The sequence below is a fragment of the Ceratotherium simum genome, chromosome 5, assembly GCF_057802395.1.
Source record: "Ceratotherium simum simum isolate JZ-2026a chromosome 5, ASM5780239v1, whole genome shotgun sequence".
NCBI lineage: Eukaryota > Metazoa > Chordata > Mammalia > Perissodactyla > Rhinocerotidae > Ceratotherium > Ceratotherium simum.
Genome location: NC_141904.1, coordinates 67,410,049 through 67,431,259, shown reverse-complemented (window position 1 = coordinate 67,431,259; position 21,211 = coordinate 67,410,049). Strand labels below are relative to the sequence as shown.

The window sequence follows — 21,211 nt, the reverse complement described above, 5'->3', positions numbered from 1 at the left end:
GCACCTGACGCATAGTGTTCAACGACTCTCAGTTCTTGCAGTTATTATAATAACTTTTCTACATGGGCTGTTAAATACAGTAGAGAATTTTTATAGTGTACATGTGGCCTTACTACATTGTTTCTCAAACTCACGTGCTTGAAGATTTTGAAGGGAGCGGGACTTGGTAATGTGAGAAACAACCATTTCTCCATTATCTCCTTCTTCATAAAATAGACTCATATAAGGCCTGCACACCCATTTGAATTTTACACACTACCCAGGATTTCAGGAATGGGTTGGTCAGGCATCCTTTGGTATAGGTGTTATGGAGGCTTTTTTTTTGGCTACGTAGAACATGGCATTTTCAATTCATAAAGAAATGAGTTCAAGTCAAGGAAGCTATGTTAATCAGGAAGAAAATAAACTGACATGAGCCTATCATTATCCACCACATTTAAATATATCCCCAGTTATTAGCCCTTTATCCTGATGCCCCTCCGTGTATAAAGAACCTACTAGTTAAAAGAGTATCTAAAGTCAGACAGTAGAATTGAAAAGCATTGACTTAAAATTTCTATCAGAAGGTTTTGTTTGTTTGATTTGGGTGTGTTTGTGAGGATCTTTGCCGCAGTGCGAGTGGTTGAGAGTAGAGAGAGCATGAGACATTCAGGTGACAGCGACCATGTGGGTAACAGCGTGTGTGGAAGGCGGCGATATCAAAAAGGCAATTTGATTTGTTTTGCTTTGGCACTGTCTGAAGTGTTAGCATAGAGGTTTTGAAAACTGTTGTCAGACACCACATACGGAGATTTTTGTCTCTGTAGAGGGCTTTCAATGCTGTCTCCTCACTCACAAAATTCCAAGTTGATTTACCTTCCAGTTTCCCACAGCACATCCTGCATGGCTGCCTTCTGTAAGTATTTGAGTAGCACAACTCAGTTTTAGGAAACGTATTAGGAACTGGAGATACATAGCTCAATTATGACACTATTGGTCGGCCTCACCTACACATGCCTCCTCTCACACATGATCTTATTGTTCTTTGGCTTTCAGCCCCAATGGTTTTCTCTCAAGTTCTTAATCACAACCCAAGGCTTTTACCCATGCTGTTCTCTACACCTGGAATGCTCTTCACCCAACTAGCTTGAGTCTTATCTCACATCTCAGACCTCTTGTCACTTCTTCACAGAAGTCTCAGCTTCCCCGACTTCTTCAGACTCATTGTTAGCACATCCTCTCAAAGAACTGAATTCTTTTCTTGCTGAAGGTACAGATTCTACTTGTACATTTTTACGTCTGAGTAGATTCAGGTCTCTCTCCCCTGCTGAACTGTAGTCTCCACGAAAGCAAGGGGTTATCATTGTTCGACATTGTGTGATCAAGTGTTTGGCATAATTCATGACACACAGTCAACACTCCGAAAATAATTGTTGAATGAAGGAATGAATGGGTGAGTCTCCCTAGCAGAGGAGATCACAAGTTAACAAAAGATTATAATACATTATGGTAAGTTATGATAAATGTAGTATGGGATGTTTCAGGGATGCAGAGGAGGGCGTCTACTAGCTTTGGGTGTGGTGGTTTGAGGGAGGATCTCTGGACTTGGTGATATAAGTTGGGTAATGAAGTCAGAGCCAGATGGGGTGGGGAAGGGATGTTAAGGGCACGTTTTAATCAGAGGGATTAATTAGGGTCAAGATAAGAGTACAGATTATGGCAGTACTGAAATTGGGGAATGCAGAGAAATTGATGTATTTGAGATATATGGGACATGAATGATGATGGTGTATGTGTTGGAGGAGACACTTAAGTAAGAGTCTAGCATGCCTGAATAGTGTCATTCTCCAAGGAAGGGAATACAAGAAGTGAGCATGTACTCTGAACTTCTCCTACCTGTGCTTCTGATGCTGTCTCCTACCCATCATTTATAGCAGTTCCTCATTTGGGGTCCCAGATCTACTGCTACCGTGTCCTGGAAGAAATAGTTTAACGTCTCTAAGGCATCAGGTTCCTCCTTTATAAAATAGGGGTAATAATAGTACCTATCTCATAAGGCTGCTATTGTGAGAATTACCTAGAGTAATACATGCAATACACAGGATTTGGCACATAGTAAGGACTCAATAATTATGAACCAATACAATTAGCAGTTTTAAACTAGTACTATAACTAGTGTCCCATAGAATTGAGAAGATCATTGCCAGCTGACATGGACAGATTTAACCTCCCTAGTTTGCAGAGAAAAGATAATGAGGCAGATATCCAGAGACAGCCCAAGATGAAAGGTGACATTATCTGTGAGACAGAGCTATGGTGAACACACATGGCTGGGCTCAGTTTTGGCTGCCTCAAGGCCCGCTATAGACTAGTATCTGCTCTTGAATTCTGTGACCCCAGTATATTCTCACAACAACTTCTCTTTTCACTTGAGCCACTTTTGAGAGGGTTTAGGTTTCTCGCACCTTGAAGAACAGTATGAGAACAGGTACTCAGCATAAAGCAAAATTATTGTGTAGTAACAAAGGGGATCATGAATGACAACTTCGAAGTTGGCTCATGTAGGAGATTCTAAATTTGAAGGAATGTGACCTTTCTTTGAATGAGTGGCTGGTTAACCACCCAATCATTTTACCAGCCTAAGTAATATTAGTTGACATTGAATTTTACTCCACTGAATTTTACCGTTACATTTTTTCAATGATACAATACTGAAAATACCAAATAATATCAGGGAATAGGAGTGAAATAGGCGGTTGGGGAAGGTGAGAACATTCCACCAATGTCTTAGCTCAGTTGGAGATTTTGACTCCATCTGGTCTTGTGTAGTTGGTGAATGAAATTTCCTCTGTATGTCCACCCCACTCATTAAGGAGCCCAGGTCCCTCCTCTTTCTTCCTTGGGTTTACAGGTATTCTGGAGGTCACTCTGGCAGGGTGGAAGGCTAAGGAGGCCTTAGGACACTGGAGGTTATAACTCCTGTTGGACAATCAGTATACAATAGGCTAGTTGCTGTTCATGGATGGTCTTCACTGGAAGGCAACCAAAAGGATGTGAGGGGGAGTGTGCTGAGCTATCATGTATGGTGATCTCTTGGTTGTTGGCTAGAGAGGGAGGTCTATAGGTGGTGACACAGCTCTGGTAGTGTTGGCAGAAAGCCTTTGCTCAGTGGACCTGATTTCTCCTACCCATGTAGTCCTTTATCTCCCTCCCTCAGGCCTTGGCAATCATATTAGTCTTGGAGCAGGAAAAAACCAACTCTTCAATCTTATATCTGAGTCTCTGAATGGCTTTTGAACTTAAGTACCAAATATTTGGTCTTCTGTTCTCTGGTTAGTGGGTGATTCATGTCTTGTTTGGGCTGGGGGTTGGCCCTCAAAAATTCAAGGAGCTTGAGAGGATGGAGGAACGAATCATTAATTTTTCCAAATATTATTCATCTGCATAAATTTCTACATAGGCCTCAGATGGGGACATGGTTTTACCACTTCCTTAGATAAAGTTATCAGAATCTTCCACATAGAAACGTACCAATAGCCTCAGCAGGTTCCAGTGCTGTTGCAGAAGGACAGGGCTATAGATTGTCCTGGAAGTGGGAAATAATTCACAAGACTTGCTCATTATTCATATGGACAGCACATTAATAACACAGGACCCTGGAATCTTGCCTTATCTATGCTAGAGCCCAGCTAGAGGGATGAGGAGCTGACTCTTTAGATTTAGAACATTTTTCCCCCTTTCTGAAAAAAAAAAAAGAATTGATTAAAAGTGCTCTCATATCAGACAAGAAGAGGTCTTTGAAAACACCTGAGCTCTTTGAAGATAAATGGAAACCAATTACTTTGCAGCTACTTTAGGGAAATTTTCTTATTGATGAATTTGGAATTCTGTGTAATCAAGAACATCCCAACTAGGGGCCGGCCCGGTGGCGCAGCAGTTAAGTGCGCATGCTCTGCTTTGGCGCCCGGGGTTCGCAGGTTCGGATCCTGGGGGCTCACTGAGGCACCGCTTGTCAAGCCATGCTCTGGCGGCGTCCCATATAAAGTAGAGGAAGATGGGCACGGATGTTAGCCCGGGGCCAATCTTCCTCAGCAAAAAAAGAGGAGGATTGGCATCAGATGTTAGAACATCCTAACTAGATAACTGACAAGGATTGGTGTGTGCCGTACCATGATTACACACACACACACACACACACACACACACACAACATACATACCATGACAAATATCTGTGCACAAAAATTTGTACCTCCCAAGTAACTACATAGATGGGCTTTACAATGGGACATGCTATAATTAGGTTGAAGAATTTGCACTAAATACACTTTCATAAAAACTTTTCCCACTGAAATGACATAAAAATCCTTACAAGATTTCCTAGATGATATCCAGATTCATGAACCTGATCCTGTGGAGGAAGTGCACGAAATTATACGTCCAAGAACTATTGCTAAATAAAGCCGTTGTAAGCTGTTACAATGCATGTAATTTGTATCATGTTCCCCAAACATCCAGTCTCATTACAAAATTTCCTATTTATTATATTCCCTTTTGGTGAACCAAATAAAGAAAAGTGGCTAACTAATTGAGTTTGTAAGTCGTTTATCACTGAGTATGATTTATATGTAATTTTTCTCTCCTGCCTCCTTAATACTGGGTATTACCAAACTTTTCATCTCTGCCTATTTGATTGATGAAACATTACGCTTCAGTGTTTAATTTACTTTTCCTCAACTGAGTGATGTTGAGCAATTTTCCCATGTTTACTAGCCATTCTTTCACCGAAAGAGTGAACCATTTAAGATATTTCCTTATGCTAAAAAATATAAGTTCAGACCATTTTTTATAACATGAGACCACTTTGATTTATCAAGTTTCATGTGTATGTATCCACAGGGCTGCATGTACGTAGATAATTTCTGTAACGATACACAGAAATCTGGTAACAATGGTTCTTTCTGGCATTTAAGATGTGAGAGGGTTGGTGGGAAATGGGAGGAGAAGGAGGATTACTCTTATTTTATTCTTTCTTTGCTCTTTTTGTATACATACATTTCTATTTTCACCAGGTTATTTACATTACTTTCATACCAAAGAGCAAATTTTTTTCCAAAAAATTAATTGGCTTATTAGGTTGAGAATAGTAGAGAAATGATTCTACAAGCCAGGAGCCATTCATTCCGCTGTCTTCAGGGATCAGGCAGGTAACATCGATGTGCCAGAGCCAGGGGTGATAATAGGGAGTGGTGAGGCCTGTGGAAACTGGAGTGTTCCATCCAAAGGCACACAAAGTCAATTTTTCCATTACTCTGCCAACCTAAGGAACAGGGCTGAGGATAGTTTCTGCCAGTGGGCTGTCAATTGGCAACTGCTCTAAACTAAAAAAAAAAAAATGATATTCACCCTTAGAGGTGTGGGCATATCTGAAGACTGAATTCATGTTCTCTTTATTATGAGAAGGGACAAATACAGAGACAGACTTTTTATTAGGAGATATAAAAAGCTTTGTCAGCTCGTGTCCATCCCTCCTCTCATTCTTCTTACTAACGCAGACTTGGATCCCTCACACAGGGATTAGGTGCCAAGTAGGGGAGCAAAAGAAAATTTACATATAATTCGGAAACTTTGCCTGAAAATGCCTCAGTTTTACTAACGATGCTATAGAAGACCCTTTTCTAGAAAGAACAATGGAATCTTCTTTCAGAAATGCCTCCCGATGAAGCCAATGGAGCTCAGCATTCCATTATTAAACAAGCTAGAGGCGGACTTGAAAGAGCAAGGCAAGTTTCAAACAGAGACAGTAATGAAGGGACCACAGACTGCTGCTGTGGCGTGCTTCCCCGATCCAACACGGCAGTTCATTATCTTGGTATTTCTTTGTGTGTGGACGACACGTAACAAATGGCAGAACCAAAATAGGTCATCTTCCCTGTCCCCTAAAATGTTTAATATTTGTGAATAAAAATAAGGGCTTCAGCTTTTCAATGCTATGTTTGCTCTGGAAGGTCCCTAGATGATTTCCAAACTGCAGTCAAGCCTGACACGTCACTGAGGTATTATAAATCACATTACTACCAGGACACATTGTGCAGTGTGTGGTCAGTCAGTCTTAGGAAAAACACTGAGCTATTGGCATAGGAACTATCAGTTGGTCTTGGAAAACCTAAAAATCATGCTTAGAAGCAAAAACAAAAACATAGTCCATATAGTCTATACCATCATGGCCCAAAGTCCATTTCACAGAACACTGGGTCTGCAGGATGTGAATGAGTATTACATAGACAAAGGTTCTGTGGTCAAAAAATGTTTGGAAAATACTGGGTTAAAGTTCAACAAGTTGCTTATCTGCAGAACTTCTCAGACCCTTTAATACAGTATCATGTTTTGGAAGGCTAAGAAGGGGCTATTATATGCAGTCTTTCTTATATATATTTCATGCTCTGCTACAGAAAACTGTTGCTGAATTTCAAATTTCCTTCAGCTCTCAGACCTTATTCTGCACCACAGCCATCTCTAGGGAATGTGATGGTGTGTAGTTAAGAAAATTTTATCATGTATTTTCTAAAGAAGCAGTCTCCAGAATCAATTTTTGCGGAGATTCTGGTTCTGGAATCTAATATAACGCAACTTGAAAAAAATTTATCTCAATCTAACAAAAAGATTTTATTTGGTTAAAATTAGTTATAAACTGTGACACTGAATACAAATAGTTTTTTTGGAAAAATGAATCAAGCCATTGTGTGGACAGATGTTTTAATATTCCTTCTGTGTGTCTATTGACTTATCTCTTTCTTTTACCACACTTTCTCTCTGATCTCTCCTTCATATCTTTCTCTGTATGTCCCTCTCTCTTTCTGTTAGTCTGTCTCCTTCCCTGTAAGTCAGTCTGCCTTCCTGGGTATGAGTCCTCGTGTATCTTTCTTTCTGTCTCTTTGTTCTTATCTTGGAGGCTAGTATGTGAGTCAGGAGCGGTGTCCTGATATATTATGAGTTTTTTTCTTCACAGAAATAGCCAAGAGTATGATGACTTTTTCATTATATTAACTGTACATTAATAGCTAAAAACAAAAAATCCGGGGTTTCCATAGCTATGAAAGTTAGAAAGTTTTGGAGTGTAAGCTGGCCTATTCTTGCTGCTCTGTCTGGCTGGTAATCTAGTCGAAGAAGACAAGAACACCAGGTAAAGTTTGCTAGGAATTAGAGTCACTGAAATAATCATAATTTACACTGAGTGAGAAGGAAAAGCCTATGAACTTATCATGGAGGTTTTTCTTAATTAGAGTGATGCTAAAACCTGCACTGTATTCCAACGGACCTCCCCTACTAACCAGTAGTTGAAATGATTTTATTTCACATATTTGTCCAAGCTAGAAATGGACATAAATTATACAAGAATAAAACCCTAAATAGAGAAAACTGCATGAAAATTTCCCAATAAAACAGTCATTTTATCCCCTCGTGCCTTAAACAATGAATCTTCAATCATCCTATAAAACTGAAAAAACTATTTACAAAAAAGTTTCTAATTACTTTTTGACAATGACCTTAGGAAGGACAATCAATCATCTCTATGATACATAAGGGGAAAGGGCAGGTATTGCCCAAAGTACTGGATGTTTCTATCAGTACAGTCGTGTGCCACATAACTACCTTTCAGTCAATGATGGACCGCATATATGATGGTGGTCCCATAAGATTAGTACCATATAACCTAGGTGTGTAGTAGGCTATACCATCTAGGTTTGTGTAAGTACACTCTGTGATGTTCGCACAATAACAAAATCTCCTAACGATGCATTTCTCAGAATATATCCCGTTGTTAAGCGATGCATGACCGTATCTACGTGGTTGAACTTTCTTCTCCTTCTCACTCATATATTTTGGTATCTTGCAAGAAAACCTTTGGAATATAACCTGTGTTTATATTAGATCCTGGTTTGCCTATGCTTGACAAATGGAAGGCCCTGGAGGTAGATAGCCCAGGCTGACCTTCTGGCTCTGCCACTATTGACTGCATGATTTTGAGCAAATTATTAAATCTCTGTCTCAGTTTTCTTATGGATAAAATGGAAATAATAGAAGGATACACCTTATGGAGTTGGGGTTAGAATTAAATGAATGTACAGATTTGAAGGACTTGTAAGAATGGCACATGATAAGCCTTCAAGAAAATGTTAGCCATTGTTTTTATTATTGTTATCATTAGTTATTCATTATATCCCATTATTTTTAAAACTTTGAGATTGATACTATTTTTATGCCATTATAGATCACTTAGAATAATAAGCTCCCTAAGAATTTATTTTTGTTTGTTTTACATCGTCTGCTTGGAAAAATTCTTCCCTTAAATAAATAATTATGTTTTGAGTCATAATCTTCTTGTTTATGAGTCTTTGATTTTAACTTTTAGTGCATGGGAAGTAATTAGAGATTACAGAAAGGCTGTACATTATATTTTTAGCTGGTCTCAACCAAAGATATTGAATAAGGTGCTCTCTCCTACCTCATTTTGGGTTAATTAATAAAACACAACAGGTTGTGAATTAGAGGGGAATGACTTATATTCCTTCAGAATAGTGCTAGGCACAAGTCTAAGTGTATAATGCTTTTTAAAATATTTATAAATGACTATCCAATCATTTAAGTCGTTGAGTGTGTATTTTGGTGTTTTTAGTTATTAGGCAATAGAATATCATTTTTAAACTAAAAGTGCACTCCTTAAAAATTTCTCCAAATATCATATGTTTTACTTTTGAATAAGTTGCTAAGATTTTACCCCAAAATCTATATCCCATTTTACATAATCTGGTCTCAGATTTTGAATCTTGAAACAGTCCAATATATGCTTTTTTAAAATCATACTGTTCCTCTGTTTTTGAAAACACTGTAGAAGGCAATTGACCTGCAATTTCCGAGGAAAGCAAACAACAGCAATTGGAACACTTACCACGGGAAATGTGCTATTTGTGACAGAATATGTTTAGGACAAATGTGGTGTATGGATTGTCAACTGTTGTCACGGAGAGAAGCTGGTTTCTATCCATTCTTAGGTTGAGAAAGAAAAATGCACAAAACATAGTAAATGTGCCAAAGTGGAGGGAATAGTTAAATAAATGGTGGTGTATCCACCCCGAAATCCTACGTAGCTGTTAATAATAATGTTTTTGAAGAGTATGTATTAAGTTGGGAAACGCTCATCATATATTAAATGAAACAAACTGTTGATAAAACAGTACTACAACATTTTAGTTCCATAAAATACATACTATGTAAGTTTTATTTAACAATGAGTTAAGCCTGGAAGGACATATACGTGTTACTTACAAAGCAATGATAATTTCTAAGCAATAATATCGTGGGTGATTTTAATGTATGGATGTATTTCTGTAGTTTTCAAAATTCCTATAATAAACACGCACTCCTGAAGGTGACTTACCAGCATTAGTGATATCCAGCATAGTTAGTTAGAAGCAGTTCCAAGAAAAGACGGTGCCTAAAATGCCACTGTGTTGAATTAATATGAAACAAAACTCTGTAAAACAATGTCTGTCTCTAAGCATTACCCACACATATTAGTAAAACAGGAAATAGATACCACCATTTAGTAAGCACTTGATGGGTACAAGACATTATACAAAGCACATTGTACACATGATTTCCTTAATCCTCACTACAACCTTATGAAGTAGAAACAATTATTATCCCCATTTGACAGATGAGGAAACAGGTTAGAAAGCAAATGTGACCTGCCCAAGGTCATTCTATTAGTAACTGGTACAGCTGAGATTCTGCTCATGTCTGTTAATTTCACAGTTCGTGATCTTAATAACTGCACTTGAATTATTAATTTATATCTACACTTCATATTTAATTTGCATGTAGAGATCTAGGCCATGAAAACAATTTTGATCGTAGCCTATACACGCCAGTGGATTGAAGGATTTTGGAGGAATGCTATGGAAACTATAAACAATCAGCTTGAAACTAAAGAATACTATATACTTTACTGACTTTTGTTTGAAAGATAGAGACTAACAGCCTCTTGTCTGAACCTACCACACTAAAGTGTTCAGAGTTTCCAAAGTCAAACAAACTTGTTCTGAGAGACAAAATGTTACCAATATGTGACTTAACTTCTCACAGAAAGTTCAGGCCAGATGCCATTTCCCCCGCTGCCAGCATAGACAGTGCATTGCTCTCAGTGTCTTGCATCCAAATCCTAAAGGTAATTCTATTTCTAGATCATTAGAGATAAAAATGAACTGGAAACAAAATGAAGATTTATAGTTTACAGACTCAATGCTTTCTTTGGCAGAGAACATGAGAAACTATCATGGTTTTATAATGTTCATTGGCTTCTAGCGCCAAGAGTTTCCTCTGTGAAACGGGTGAAACGGCTTTTCTAGTCTAGCTGCCTACCTTCCCTGCACTGGAATTGCCTTACTCTGTTGACTCTGATCTAGAACAAGTAACTAATAATTGTGCAGGTTTCTCAACCTCAGCTCCACTGACATTTGGGGCTGGATAACTCTTTGTTGTGGGGGCTGTCCTGTGCATTGTAGGATGTTTAGCAGCATCCCTGGCTTCTATCCACCAGATGCCAGTAGCATTCCCCCAGTCATAACAAATGTCTGCATCAAAAACGTCTTCAGATGTTGCCAAATGACCCCTGAGACTTTCCCTGATTGAGAACTACTGATCACAGTGTATTTCCAAACCTGGCTTTTTCATATCCTTTTAAAAAAGCTTGACATTCCTATGGTACAGAATGGGCAGTTGTACATGCCACGTGAGTCTGTCCCTCTGGCTGTGGCTGATTGGGCAAAGGTTGACATGTGACTCAAGCTGGGCCAAACGTATTTAGTCTTTTTGGAGAATGCATTTAAGACACAGGAATTGATTCCAATATATTTGGGTTGTACCACGATGCCGAGTGAGATTGGAGTTGGCACCGTGGAAATAAAAGCCTCACACTAGTCCCTAAGTTATAGGGGACCAAAAGCTAAAATCCTTAAAGAGGGAACCAATCCACACAGAGGAGAATGAGGGAGACAAAGATCAGACACAAAGAAAATAAGATTCCAGCTGCCTGAAGAATTTATGAATCCCACGAGGTTTGGCTGAATTTCTTGTAATTGGGTTCCCTGTGGTTCCTCTGTTTCTTAAAAAATAACTTCCTCTTTACTTGGTCTAGCTTGAGTGTGTTTCTCTTTCTAACCACCTAATGATTCATAATGAAAACACATAACACAAGCCAATCTAGAAGGTATTCTTTCTCATCTATATCTAGAGGCAGAACAACGAACCAAGAGATTCAGGTTCTAATTCCTGCTATGTGACCTTGACCAATGGGCTCACTTCTCTGAGTTCTGATTTTCTTACTGGAGAATTTGAAGATTAACTCACACCTGGCTCTAAAATTATGAAAGATAAAGATGGGGAGAGATATTTTTGGTAACTTTAAACCTTGGACTCACTTTTTAACAGAGCATCTAAAGTTGTTTTAAAGATAGCGGTCATGACTTGGTATTAGAGTCAGTTACTCTGGGCTCAAGAGTCAGTCAAGTTCAACTTACCAGCCATGAGACCAACGAAACATTACTTAACTCTTCTAAGCTTTAGTTTCTTCATGTTTAAAATGGGAGAGAAAGTGTATCTGCCCCAAGGATCGCTATCTCCTGCTCTCCTGGCCCTTGTGGTCTACTCCCACACTGAACATAGGGCTACTGGTATAACCAATAGGATATTGTGGACACAATGAAGTGTAACTTCTGAGGTTAGATCATAAAAGGTCTTTGTGGCTTCTGTATTTTTCTCTTCGATCACTCGCTCTGGGGGAAGCCGGCTGCCATGGTGTGAGGACACCAAGCTTCTACGGAGAGATCCACGTGGCAAGGAACTGAGGCCACCTGCCAACAGCCATGTGAGTGAGCCATCTTAAAACCATACTCCAGCACCAGTCAAGCCTTCATATCTTGACTGCAACCACAGGAGAGACTGTGAGCCAGAACCACCCAGCTAAGTTAAATTCTTGACCCACAGAGACTGTGAGACAGTGCTTGCAGTTTTAAGGCTGCTAAGTGCTAGGGCGGTAATTTGTCATATGGCAATAAATAACTAGCATAGGATGGTTGGGAGGAGTAAATAAAATAAAGCATGAGAAGTGTTTAGGACAGTGCTTGGCACACAGTGAAAACTCAGGGTATTTCTATCTGCTCACGAATGTATGGGAAGCGCCCAGAGCAGTGCCTGATATATAGTAAATGCTCTTTAAATATGTGTTGAATGAATGTTGGATATTGTTATCTTTACCACTATTATCACCATCATCATCATCTGTCATCTCAATCCAAAATCACTTCCCAAATGAGCTGGACCCTCAAATTTCTTGACTTGAAAAAATTCCTTTACTTAATCTTCTCTAAAAAATGTCAAAATAGAATTATTTGAAAACCCCAAAGCCAGAGACACAAGAATTCAAACTCTATGCTGAGGGCTGGCATTTGTATAACTTTCCAGCACTTTGGATGCACCTTGTTCATTATCCTGAGCCATATTTAGATGAAACAAGAGAATACATTATGCGTGGTGAACACTTAGAGAGAAATGTACAACCAGCTACTTACCATCGACACAGGAAGGTCGGTTTCTTGTCGTTCCAGCCACTTTCCCAGGTAGACAGGAACACTTTACTGTTTGTGACCGCTCTTCAATGCGATTCTTATTACAACATCTGTGTGCTGCTATCACTTCACATGTCCCTCCTTCTGGCAAGAGAGAAGGAACAGGGACACTGATTAGAAATGACTCAGTGGCTATTCAGGCCTGTGGGAATATGTGTGGAGGGGTTAGAGAAAGTGAGAGAAATTATAGAAATAGTTTCCATGAAGTATAATTACTAAGGGATTTTCTCACTATATACATATGCATATATATATGCATATATATACATGGTGTATGTATACACGTATACAAGATTATATACAAGGTATGTGTAATCTTGGAAAAGGCAGGCATTACAGCACTACACTTCAAATCCAACCAAGAGCACCAATGAATAGCTCTCAAGAGGTGACAGGTCCTTGCTGCATGTACTGAGAGGCAGTGGAGCAGTGAATGCCTGGAGCTAACACAAAATAAAGATGCTCCGTGATTTAAATGCATTATATTTTGGGAGCTCACTCCTGTGTTATCTTTGCATTTAGAATTCTCTGAGCTCCCGCTAATGACAAACAACTGACACTCCAGTGATACAGAACCTGCAGAGGCAGGAAAACTGCCCAGAAATTAGCTCTCTCTCCCACTGCCTGCCCACTCTCAGGGGGCTGAATAGAAAATGTCGTTGGAGAGTCATTTCCCAAATCCAGATCTCATCCAAAAATGATAGAAGGAATCACTGGAGAAAATGGGTCTGTGCTTTAAATGACATCTAAAATTACAGACCTAGGCACATGACTCTACTTGTGTTCCAGGTCAGCCACGCATTCATCAACATGTACTGGCAACCTAACGTCTGTCACTCTCCACTAGGTTCTTAACAGGTGCACTGCTGGGTCTCTCTAAAGGTTGGTGAGCATGCAGGTGGGTCTTGCCAGCCTGCAGGACATCAGCTAGGCCAGTTCTCCAGGGACACAAAAGATTCTCCAAGCAATCACAAACCAGGAATTATTTTCCCAGCATGAAGTTTTGCATGCAGGAAGAATGTTTTTCATTTGACAAGAATGGGTTGAGAACATCTAGGATTCTTGGCATTTAGGATGCAGTTGGCAGAAGTTCAGCAAGCATTTCTTAAGCAACCACTATCTACAAGTGACCGTGTTATCAACCGTGTTATCAACCGTGTTGGGATATGTATCCCGCCCATCCATAGTGGGCACTTAGGAAACACTGGAAAAGAGGAGAAGGAGGACGGGAACAAGGAAGGAGGGAAGACTTAAGACACAGCTCCACCCTGTCCTGAGAACTTTTAGTGTAATGCAGTGGTTCTCAGTGCAGAGGTGGGAGGTGGGGTGATTTTGCTATTCTCCCTCCCTACCATTCTTGGCAAAGTCTGGAGACATTTTTAATTGTCATTACTGGTGGAGGGTGGGTGCTACTGGCATCCAGTGGGTGGAGGCCAGGGATGGCGCTAAACATTGCACAATGCACAGGAGACCTACCACAACAAAGAATTATCTGACTCAAAATGCCAATAGTGCTCAGGTTGAGAAACCCTGGTTTCATATGAAAGAAACACTCACAAGAATCTCTGAATTAAGGCAGACTAATCCTGCCTCCCTCAATGGGAGGGAAGAGTTTAGGCTTTCAAACCAGCCTGTTTTAGTCTAAATCTCAGCTCTATCACTTACTACCTGAGTGCCTCAGTTTCTTCATCTGTAAAATGGGAATAAAAATAACACCTGCCTCCTAGGGTTGTGTGAGTATAAACCAAGAAAATACAGGCATAGGGGTTAGCACTGAGCCTAACACATAGTAAAAAGTCCATATATGCTACCTATGATAAAAATATCCAGTCACATTGATGTTATATTTCTTTGGGGATGCCACCCTCTTTTCTGCCTCAGAAACTTTGCAAATACGATTTCTCCTGGAATACTGTTTCCTACCTTCCATCCCTCCATCCTTCATCCCTAACTCAAATGCATTCACCCAATTAACTCTCCTTTGAACTGAATGCAAAGGTCAGTTCCTTAGAGAATGTCCTCTCGCCTTCATCATTGTTCATTCTCTGAGCACCCTACACATTTCCTCTTGCAATTGTAACCACATTGTAAGGCCAGGCAGACTGTAAGCTTGGTCAGGGTCAGGGTTTTGCATGTTTCCTCACAGCCCTAACATTAACAACTGGTGCTCCATAACTGTTGGTTGAATGAATAAAAGAAAGAATAAGTGAATTAACTAAAATTAACACTATAATTTAGTACCAAGTTCTGTGGACATCAGTAGAGGGGGAGACCTATTCATTTTTGAAGATCTAGGAAGGCTCCTTAAGTTATGAGTTGAAAGGTAGGGCTTCACAAGGCAAAGATGAAAGGGAAGAAATGCACTAATGTGAGAGGCTGGAGCATTTTTTTAAAAAGAATCTTTTAATTATAGAACAGTTTTAGATTTACAGAAAATTTGTGAAGATACTGCTGAGAGTCCCCACATATGCCATGCCCTATTATTTCCTATTTTATTCCCCTAATATTAACATATTAGTATGGGACATTTGTTATCATTAATAGGCCATTATCGATACATTATTATTAACTAAAGTCTACGCTATATTCAGATTTCCTTAGCTTTTACCTAATGTCCTTTTCGGTTCCAGGACCTCATCCAGGATACCACATTACATTTGGTTGTCTTATCTCCTTAGGCTCCTCTTGGCTGTGACAGTTTCTCAGACATTGCTTCCTCTTTTTAAGACCTTGACAGCCTTGAGCAGTGTTGGTCAGGTATTTTATAAAATGTCCCTCAACTGGGATTTATCTGATGCTTTTCTTGTGATTAGACTGAGGTCATGTGTTTTTGGAGGAAGACCACAGAGGTAAAGTGTCATTCTCATCACATCATATCAGGGGTACATACTGTCAACATGACTGATCACTGTTGATGTTGACCTTGATCACTTGGCCAAGGTAGTGCTTGTCAGATTTCTCCACTGTAATGTTACTCCTCCCTCCCCTCAACCCTGTCCCTTTTCACACTGTCCTCTTTGGAAGGAAGTCACTATGCACAGCCCATACTCAAGGGGTGGGGAGTTAAGCTCCACCTCCTTAAGGTGGAAATCTACATGAATAACTGGGAATTCTTCTGCATGGCAGATTTGTCCCTTTTCTCCCGTTTATTTACTTATTCAATCATTTATATCAGTATGGACTCACGGACATATGCTTTATACTTTGGGTTATAATCCAATACTATGTTACTCATTTTTTTGAATAAAGTGTTCCAGCTTTGGCCATTGTGAGCTCTTTCAATTGGTTTCTGGGTCCCTCTTTTTTAGAGGTGGGGAGGACTTCCTTATTTTCTGGCCCTAGAAGATGCTCCAGGCTCATCTTGTACATTTCCTGCCCCAGTCGTAGAATCAACCATTTCTCTAAGGAGCTGGTCAGGGCATTTTTAAAAACACATTAGAGTAGACGGAACTAAGGACCTGAGATAGGATTTAACTGGAGAGGGCTCGGTGTGATCTTATGTTGCAAGGCAGCATGATTGGGGATTTTGAAGCGAAGGAGTGATGTGATCTGGATATTACTCTAGAGTGACCGCCCCGGCCTCTCTGTTCAGGAGCACTTGGAGAAGTGTGAGGTGGCAAAGCAGAAGGAAAACAAAGGCCATTGAAAATTCTGAGCAGGAAGTAAGGAGGCTTGAACTTGGATCCTGAGAAGAGTTTCTCACTCTCACCATACGCCCATCACTGGGAGTAGAGCTAATAGAACAATGGGGCTAATTGCACATTGCACTCTTTAACCCAGACACCTGCCATCAGGTCGCTCTAGCTTATAATTGTCAGCTACAAGTACCCTAAGTCAAGTCAGGAATAGCTGGTTCTCTACTTCACGAGAAGACCACTAATTTTAAAGTCACCACTTGGCTTTAATACAAGACTGGAGCAACATTTGTGATTGAAAATAGCACAAGGCTTATGAAAGCTCCCAGGACGTATCTTGAATTTTATTCGATTTATAGTCAAGCCAGCAGACATGGTGACAGACACGCCAGATCGTCTGAGCTACTGCACTGAGTTAAATAATACAGAAGACAAGGTGGCCACGCAGGCCCCAAGGCAGTCCCTCACAGCACTGTTGTAGGTGAGCCAGAGGAACAGTTCCGTGTCGTCGCAGTGCTCACTGACATTTAGGAAGCTCTGACTTGGGTGCTGGACAGTGTTTTCAGAACTTGACCTACATTAATTATAAAACTCCCAGCAACTGTACAAGGCAATGTCCCCACTTTACATGATGCTCCTAGAGGTTGAATAACTTGCCCAGAATTACACGAGCGTGACCCAGGTTGTGATGGGTTCCAAAACTCATGCTTTTTTTCATCCTGTCACAAGTAGTTATTCTCTGTTGATGAAAAACTTCCGGAAGGATGTCTAACACTTTGCTTAGGATAGTTATCAAGGTTAAGTATCTACCTTGCCCCTACCCCCCTAAATCCTGTTTCTGACCTCGTTAGCTACCACCACTCTCTCCTTCCCTCTGCTCCAGGGACACTGGTGTCCTTGCAGGCTATTGCCTGAACATGGCGGGCATGATCCCTCTTGAGGGTGGCTCTAAACCAGGGGAGGCTTACTCTAAACAAGAGGCTTGTCTGGTCTTGACAAGTTGAACTACATACCACGTGGGACACTCTTCTGGGAGATCTGTGGCTCCTTCCCTCATCTCCTCCATATCTTTGCCCACACGTTATTTTATCACAGGCCCACATGACTACCCTATTTAAATCGTAATTCCCTGAGCCAGCACTCATGATCTCCCTTACGTTGTTCTACGCACCCCCGCCCCGAACTCCAGGGTACCTGTAACTCTGAAATATGGTACATAATTTATTTATTTATTATACTTACTGTCTATGTGTCTCCCACTGGAATATAATCTCAAGGACAGGGATTCTTATTGTTTTATTTATTAAACATTGTCTGGCATATTATTATTAGGGTTTAAAAAGTACTTTTAATACATATTTCATTTAATCTGCAAAATAGTTCAAAGATAGAAATAGGACTACTGTCATCACCATTTGCTAGTGAGGATGCAGACTTAGAGCAGCCAAACGACACAGCCACATAACTAATGGTAATAATAATAGTATTATAGGAGTTAACCATTTATTGAATATTTCCTATATGTCTGACACCATGGTAGATACATTATAAACCCTCAGTTCATTTTATGCTCACAAAAGCCCAATGAGGTTATGATTACTCAGAGAAGGCAACTGAGATCAAGACTTAAACGCTTGCCCACATTTTACCTAGCAAGTACATGGCAGCATCTGGACCAGAACCCAGATCCTCTGACCCCATATACAGTGCTCTTTCCCCAGTCCCACCATGGCACACATGCTGCCATTTCTCTGAAAACAAGAGGAAAGCTTGGTGACTGGAAATTGACAAGTGTTCCATTTTCATTAAAATCTTGTATATAAAGTCAATGACCCAGACCACATCTTCCTCTGGCTCACAGATGATGGATTTGCACACTGAAGCCAGGTAGGTATTGCTCTAAATAACAAGCTCATCTGGTCTTGACAAGTTGAACTATGGCTTCAATTACAGCTACTGCTCAGGTACGCCAATGTGGAGCCCAGAATCAGGTCTGGCAGGCCCACAGGACCCTAACATTTAGAAAGTCTGATTGGCCCCGCCATACCCAAATCTCTTGATTCCCAAGGTTTACATTTGTGACTGACCTAGCCACAGTCAATCAGAGCAATTTAATCTTTCAGTCTATCCTGACCATGGAACCCTGGTCCACTGACTTGAGTTGACAAGGTAAAAATATCAGATCTTTGATGGGAAAAGGCTCTCTTACATCTGTAGTCCTTTGCTCAGAGGTTTTCAAGTTACGCTTTGTGGGGCTCTATGGATTATCTGAGTGAGCTCAGCTACGTCCACCGGAGGAAAGTAGTCAGCAACTCTAGTTATGTCATTTTTAACACTGAGTATAATAATCTATTCTTCAGAGGGATTCCTCTGCTAAGGAAAAAGTAAAAACAATTGTACTTAGCTAATGAGCAGCTCTCTAAAGCTAATATCAAATGACAAGTATTTGTTGGATAGATGGATAGATGGATGGATGGATGACTGAACAAAATGAAAAATGAATTACAAATCTGTCAAGGATTTATGCACAATCAAATAATATGGAATGTACTGTTTCTTGAGAAGCTTGGATGTCCTTGGTATAGTAAGCTTGTAAGATATACTCTCCTCTCCCAATTTCTATGTGTTTTTTACTTCTTGACCGTATCAGGAGCCCACATTTACTCTGATCCACCCAAGACACCGTGAGAAGCTGATCAAATTCTGTGAAAAGAAATAAAATTCTATACTTCTGTTATACCCACAGGAATAGAAATTTTCAAGACCCTCTGGAACTGACTCTAAAGTCTTCCTTACCTATTGTCCTCATTAGCTGGCTGCTTGAAAAGGGGACAGGAAACCAAAACGTTCCCCTGCTTTGTCCCCAGTGAAAGAGAAGAGTTAGGTTTGTCATAATCCTTTCTGGGAACTAGAAAATTGGGCCTTTAAACCTATTTTATCTGCATTTAAGGATTACCTAGTGAACCGTCCTTTCAAACCTAACTGCCATGGTTACTGCAAAATCCTAATGATAATATTTGTCATGTAAATGTCTTTCAGATTTTTGTTTGGCGCCAACACCAATCCATTCTTAAATTTTGTCTCAATCCAAGTCAAAATGATTTCAAGATGATCTATAGCCTCTTAAAGCAAAGTCAATTAAGTGCTTCCCAGTTTTGCTTATGGATTATTTGGAAAATGGCTTCTTTTCTGGATTTCACTTAGCCTCTGTAGATCCAGCAAATAAGGCACGTGAAGTAACTTATTAGCTAATAGTAGAGAACGTGGCACAGAGAACAAGCCAGTATGCAGGTTGTCTGTGCTATTTACTATTCAGATTTTCCAGATTATTGTTCCTATTATCACTTTACTTTGTCTAGAGAAAACAGATCTAAGATAAAATATTAGAAATTAGTCTCATACTCTAAATCTAGCCTTATAAGGGGTCCCGCTGTTTTTTTCAGATTAGAAGGTAAATGCAGTAATTATCTGGCTAATGCAGGCCAATCTGAAAAAATTAGACAGACATCAATTTCCCGGTTCTTCCTCTACCACAAATTTTCAAAATGGTGGCCTTGCGTCTCACTCCCGTCGCCCACGTTGGCCCAGGTGGCAATGGGAAGGTCCTCTGCAGGGAAGCTCCACAGGACACGTCTCCACTTCTTCTTCTCTTTCTCTTGGGTTTGTTGGGGCACTGAATACATTGTCAAAACCTATTTTTAACGGGAAAAGCAAGTCTAATATCCAAAAAGGGAAAAAAAAGACAGCATTTCAAGATTATTTCTGGCAGCAGCAACTCACTCGGAACTGGAGAAGTTAAAAAAAATGCCAATCCCCATATGCTCCTAGCGATGATCTCTCCTTCCCAGCTCAATGCATCACTGTCTTGCCCTGTACAAGTGAGGAAATACAAAGAAGATGAATTGCTAAGGATAACGTTTCTTTTAAATGAGTCCCCACTGATGACAATTCTATGTCGTGATGGAAAAGGCAAGATGAGGTTAGGAATGACTGGCAAGCACATGGCTAAAAACTTGAAGGCTGGCATCGTAAAACAGAGTGTGCTCCCAGAATGGACATCTAATAGAATAGCACACACCAACCAACTGGATTGCTCTGGCTACAAACTGGGTCAACCGTTTAAGAAGGGGCATTTGTGGGAAATTGCTAATGTCTAATCCTTTTAATCTGCCAGCGAATTTGACGTTCAGTAGTATATTTTGGTGTTGATGGCTTCCTGTCCAAAACTAAACATAGCCAAGAGATTCAAAATTATCACAACACCAAGTTTTCTGGGAAAGAAGATGCTAAGGTAGAGTGTAAAGTTGGAATAGAAGAGAATTATCTTAAAAATAAAAAGAAAGTTAATGTCAGGCTAAACCCTGGACATTTTTTTTTTTGGCCCCTGTAGTCATAACTCAGTCTTCTTTAAGTGGTCTCCTTGAACCATGCTGTAAGTTAGATTCCCTTGTTGTATGATCCTACAACCTCATCTAATTATCCCACAATAATATTCCGAATGCATGATTTTGGTATTTTTAAACGATGTCTTGCTTTTCTTGTAAAGGCTAAGGGCAGCAATTTTTCTGTTTCATCACTGTCCCTAGTACTGGGCTTGGAATCTGGCCCATGTTGTTCTGTAAATATTTGTTGAATGAACCTCTTCCCCAAAGGCTAGATTTGACCCTCATTGTATGCTCTCTTAGCAAGCCAAATTTCTCTTTTGCAGCATGTCTCCCAGTTGGAATGATTGGTTCAGTGCCTGTCTACCCTGTTAGGCTAGACACTCCATGATGGCAGAGACCACATCTTGTTTATTTCTTTATCCCTACTGCCAGGTGTGATAGTAGGCATTCATGCATATGCTAAAGGACTGAATGATTAAATGACTGAATGATGGAAAAAAGGAAGAAAAGGAAGAGGCAGAGGAAGA

At 40.0% G+C, this 21,211-nt stretch overlaps 1 protein-coding gene across 5 annotated transcripts in view; it reads right to left on the bottom strand.

Moving 5' to 3' along the window:
* The window catches only part of TAFA1 (TAFA chemokine like family member 1), a 485,854-nt gene that overhangs the window by 105,793 nt on the left and 358,850 nt on the right, over positions 1–21,211 (bottom strand). For 3 of the 5 annotated variants that reach the window (XM_087431306.1, XM_087431302.1, XM_087431304.1), the window contains exon 2: positions 12,608–12,748. In XM_087431306.1, coding sequence (XP_087287432.1) covers positions 12,608–12,748 — 141 coding nt within the window. The remainder of the gene's footprint in view (positions 1–12,607; positions 12,749–21,211) is intronic. The other 2 variants (XM_087431307.1, XM_087431303.1) reach the window with 1 other exon arrangement.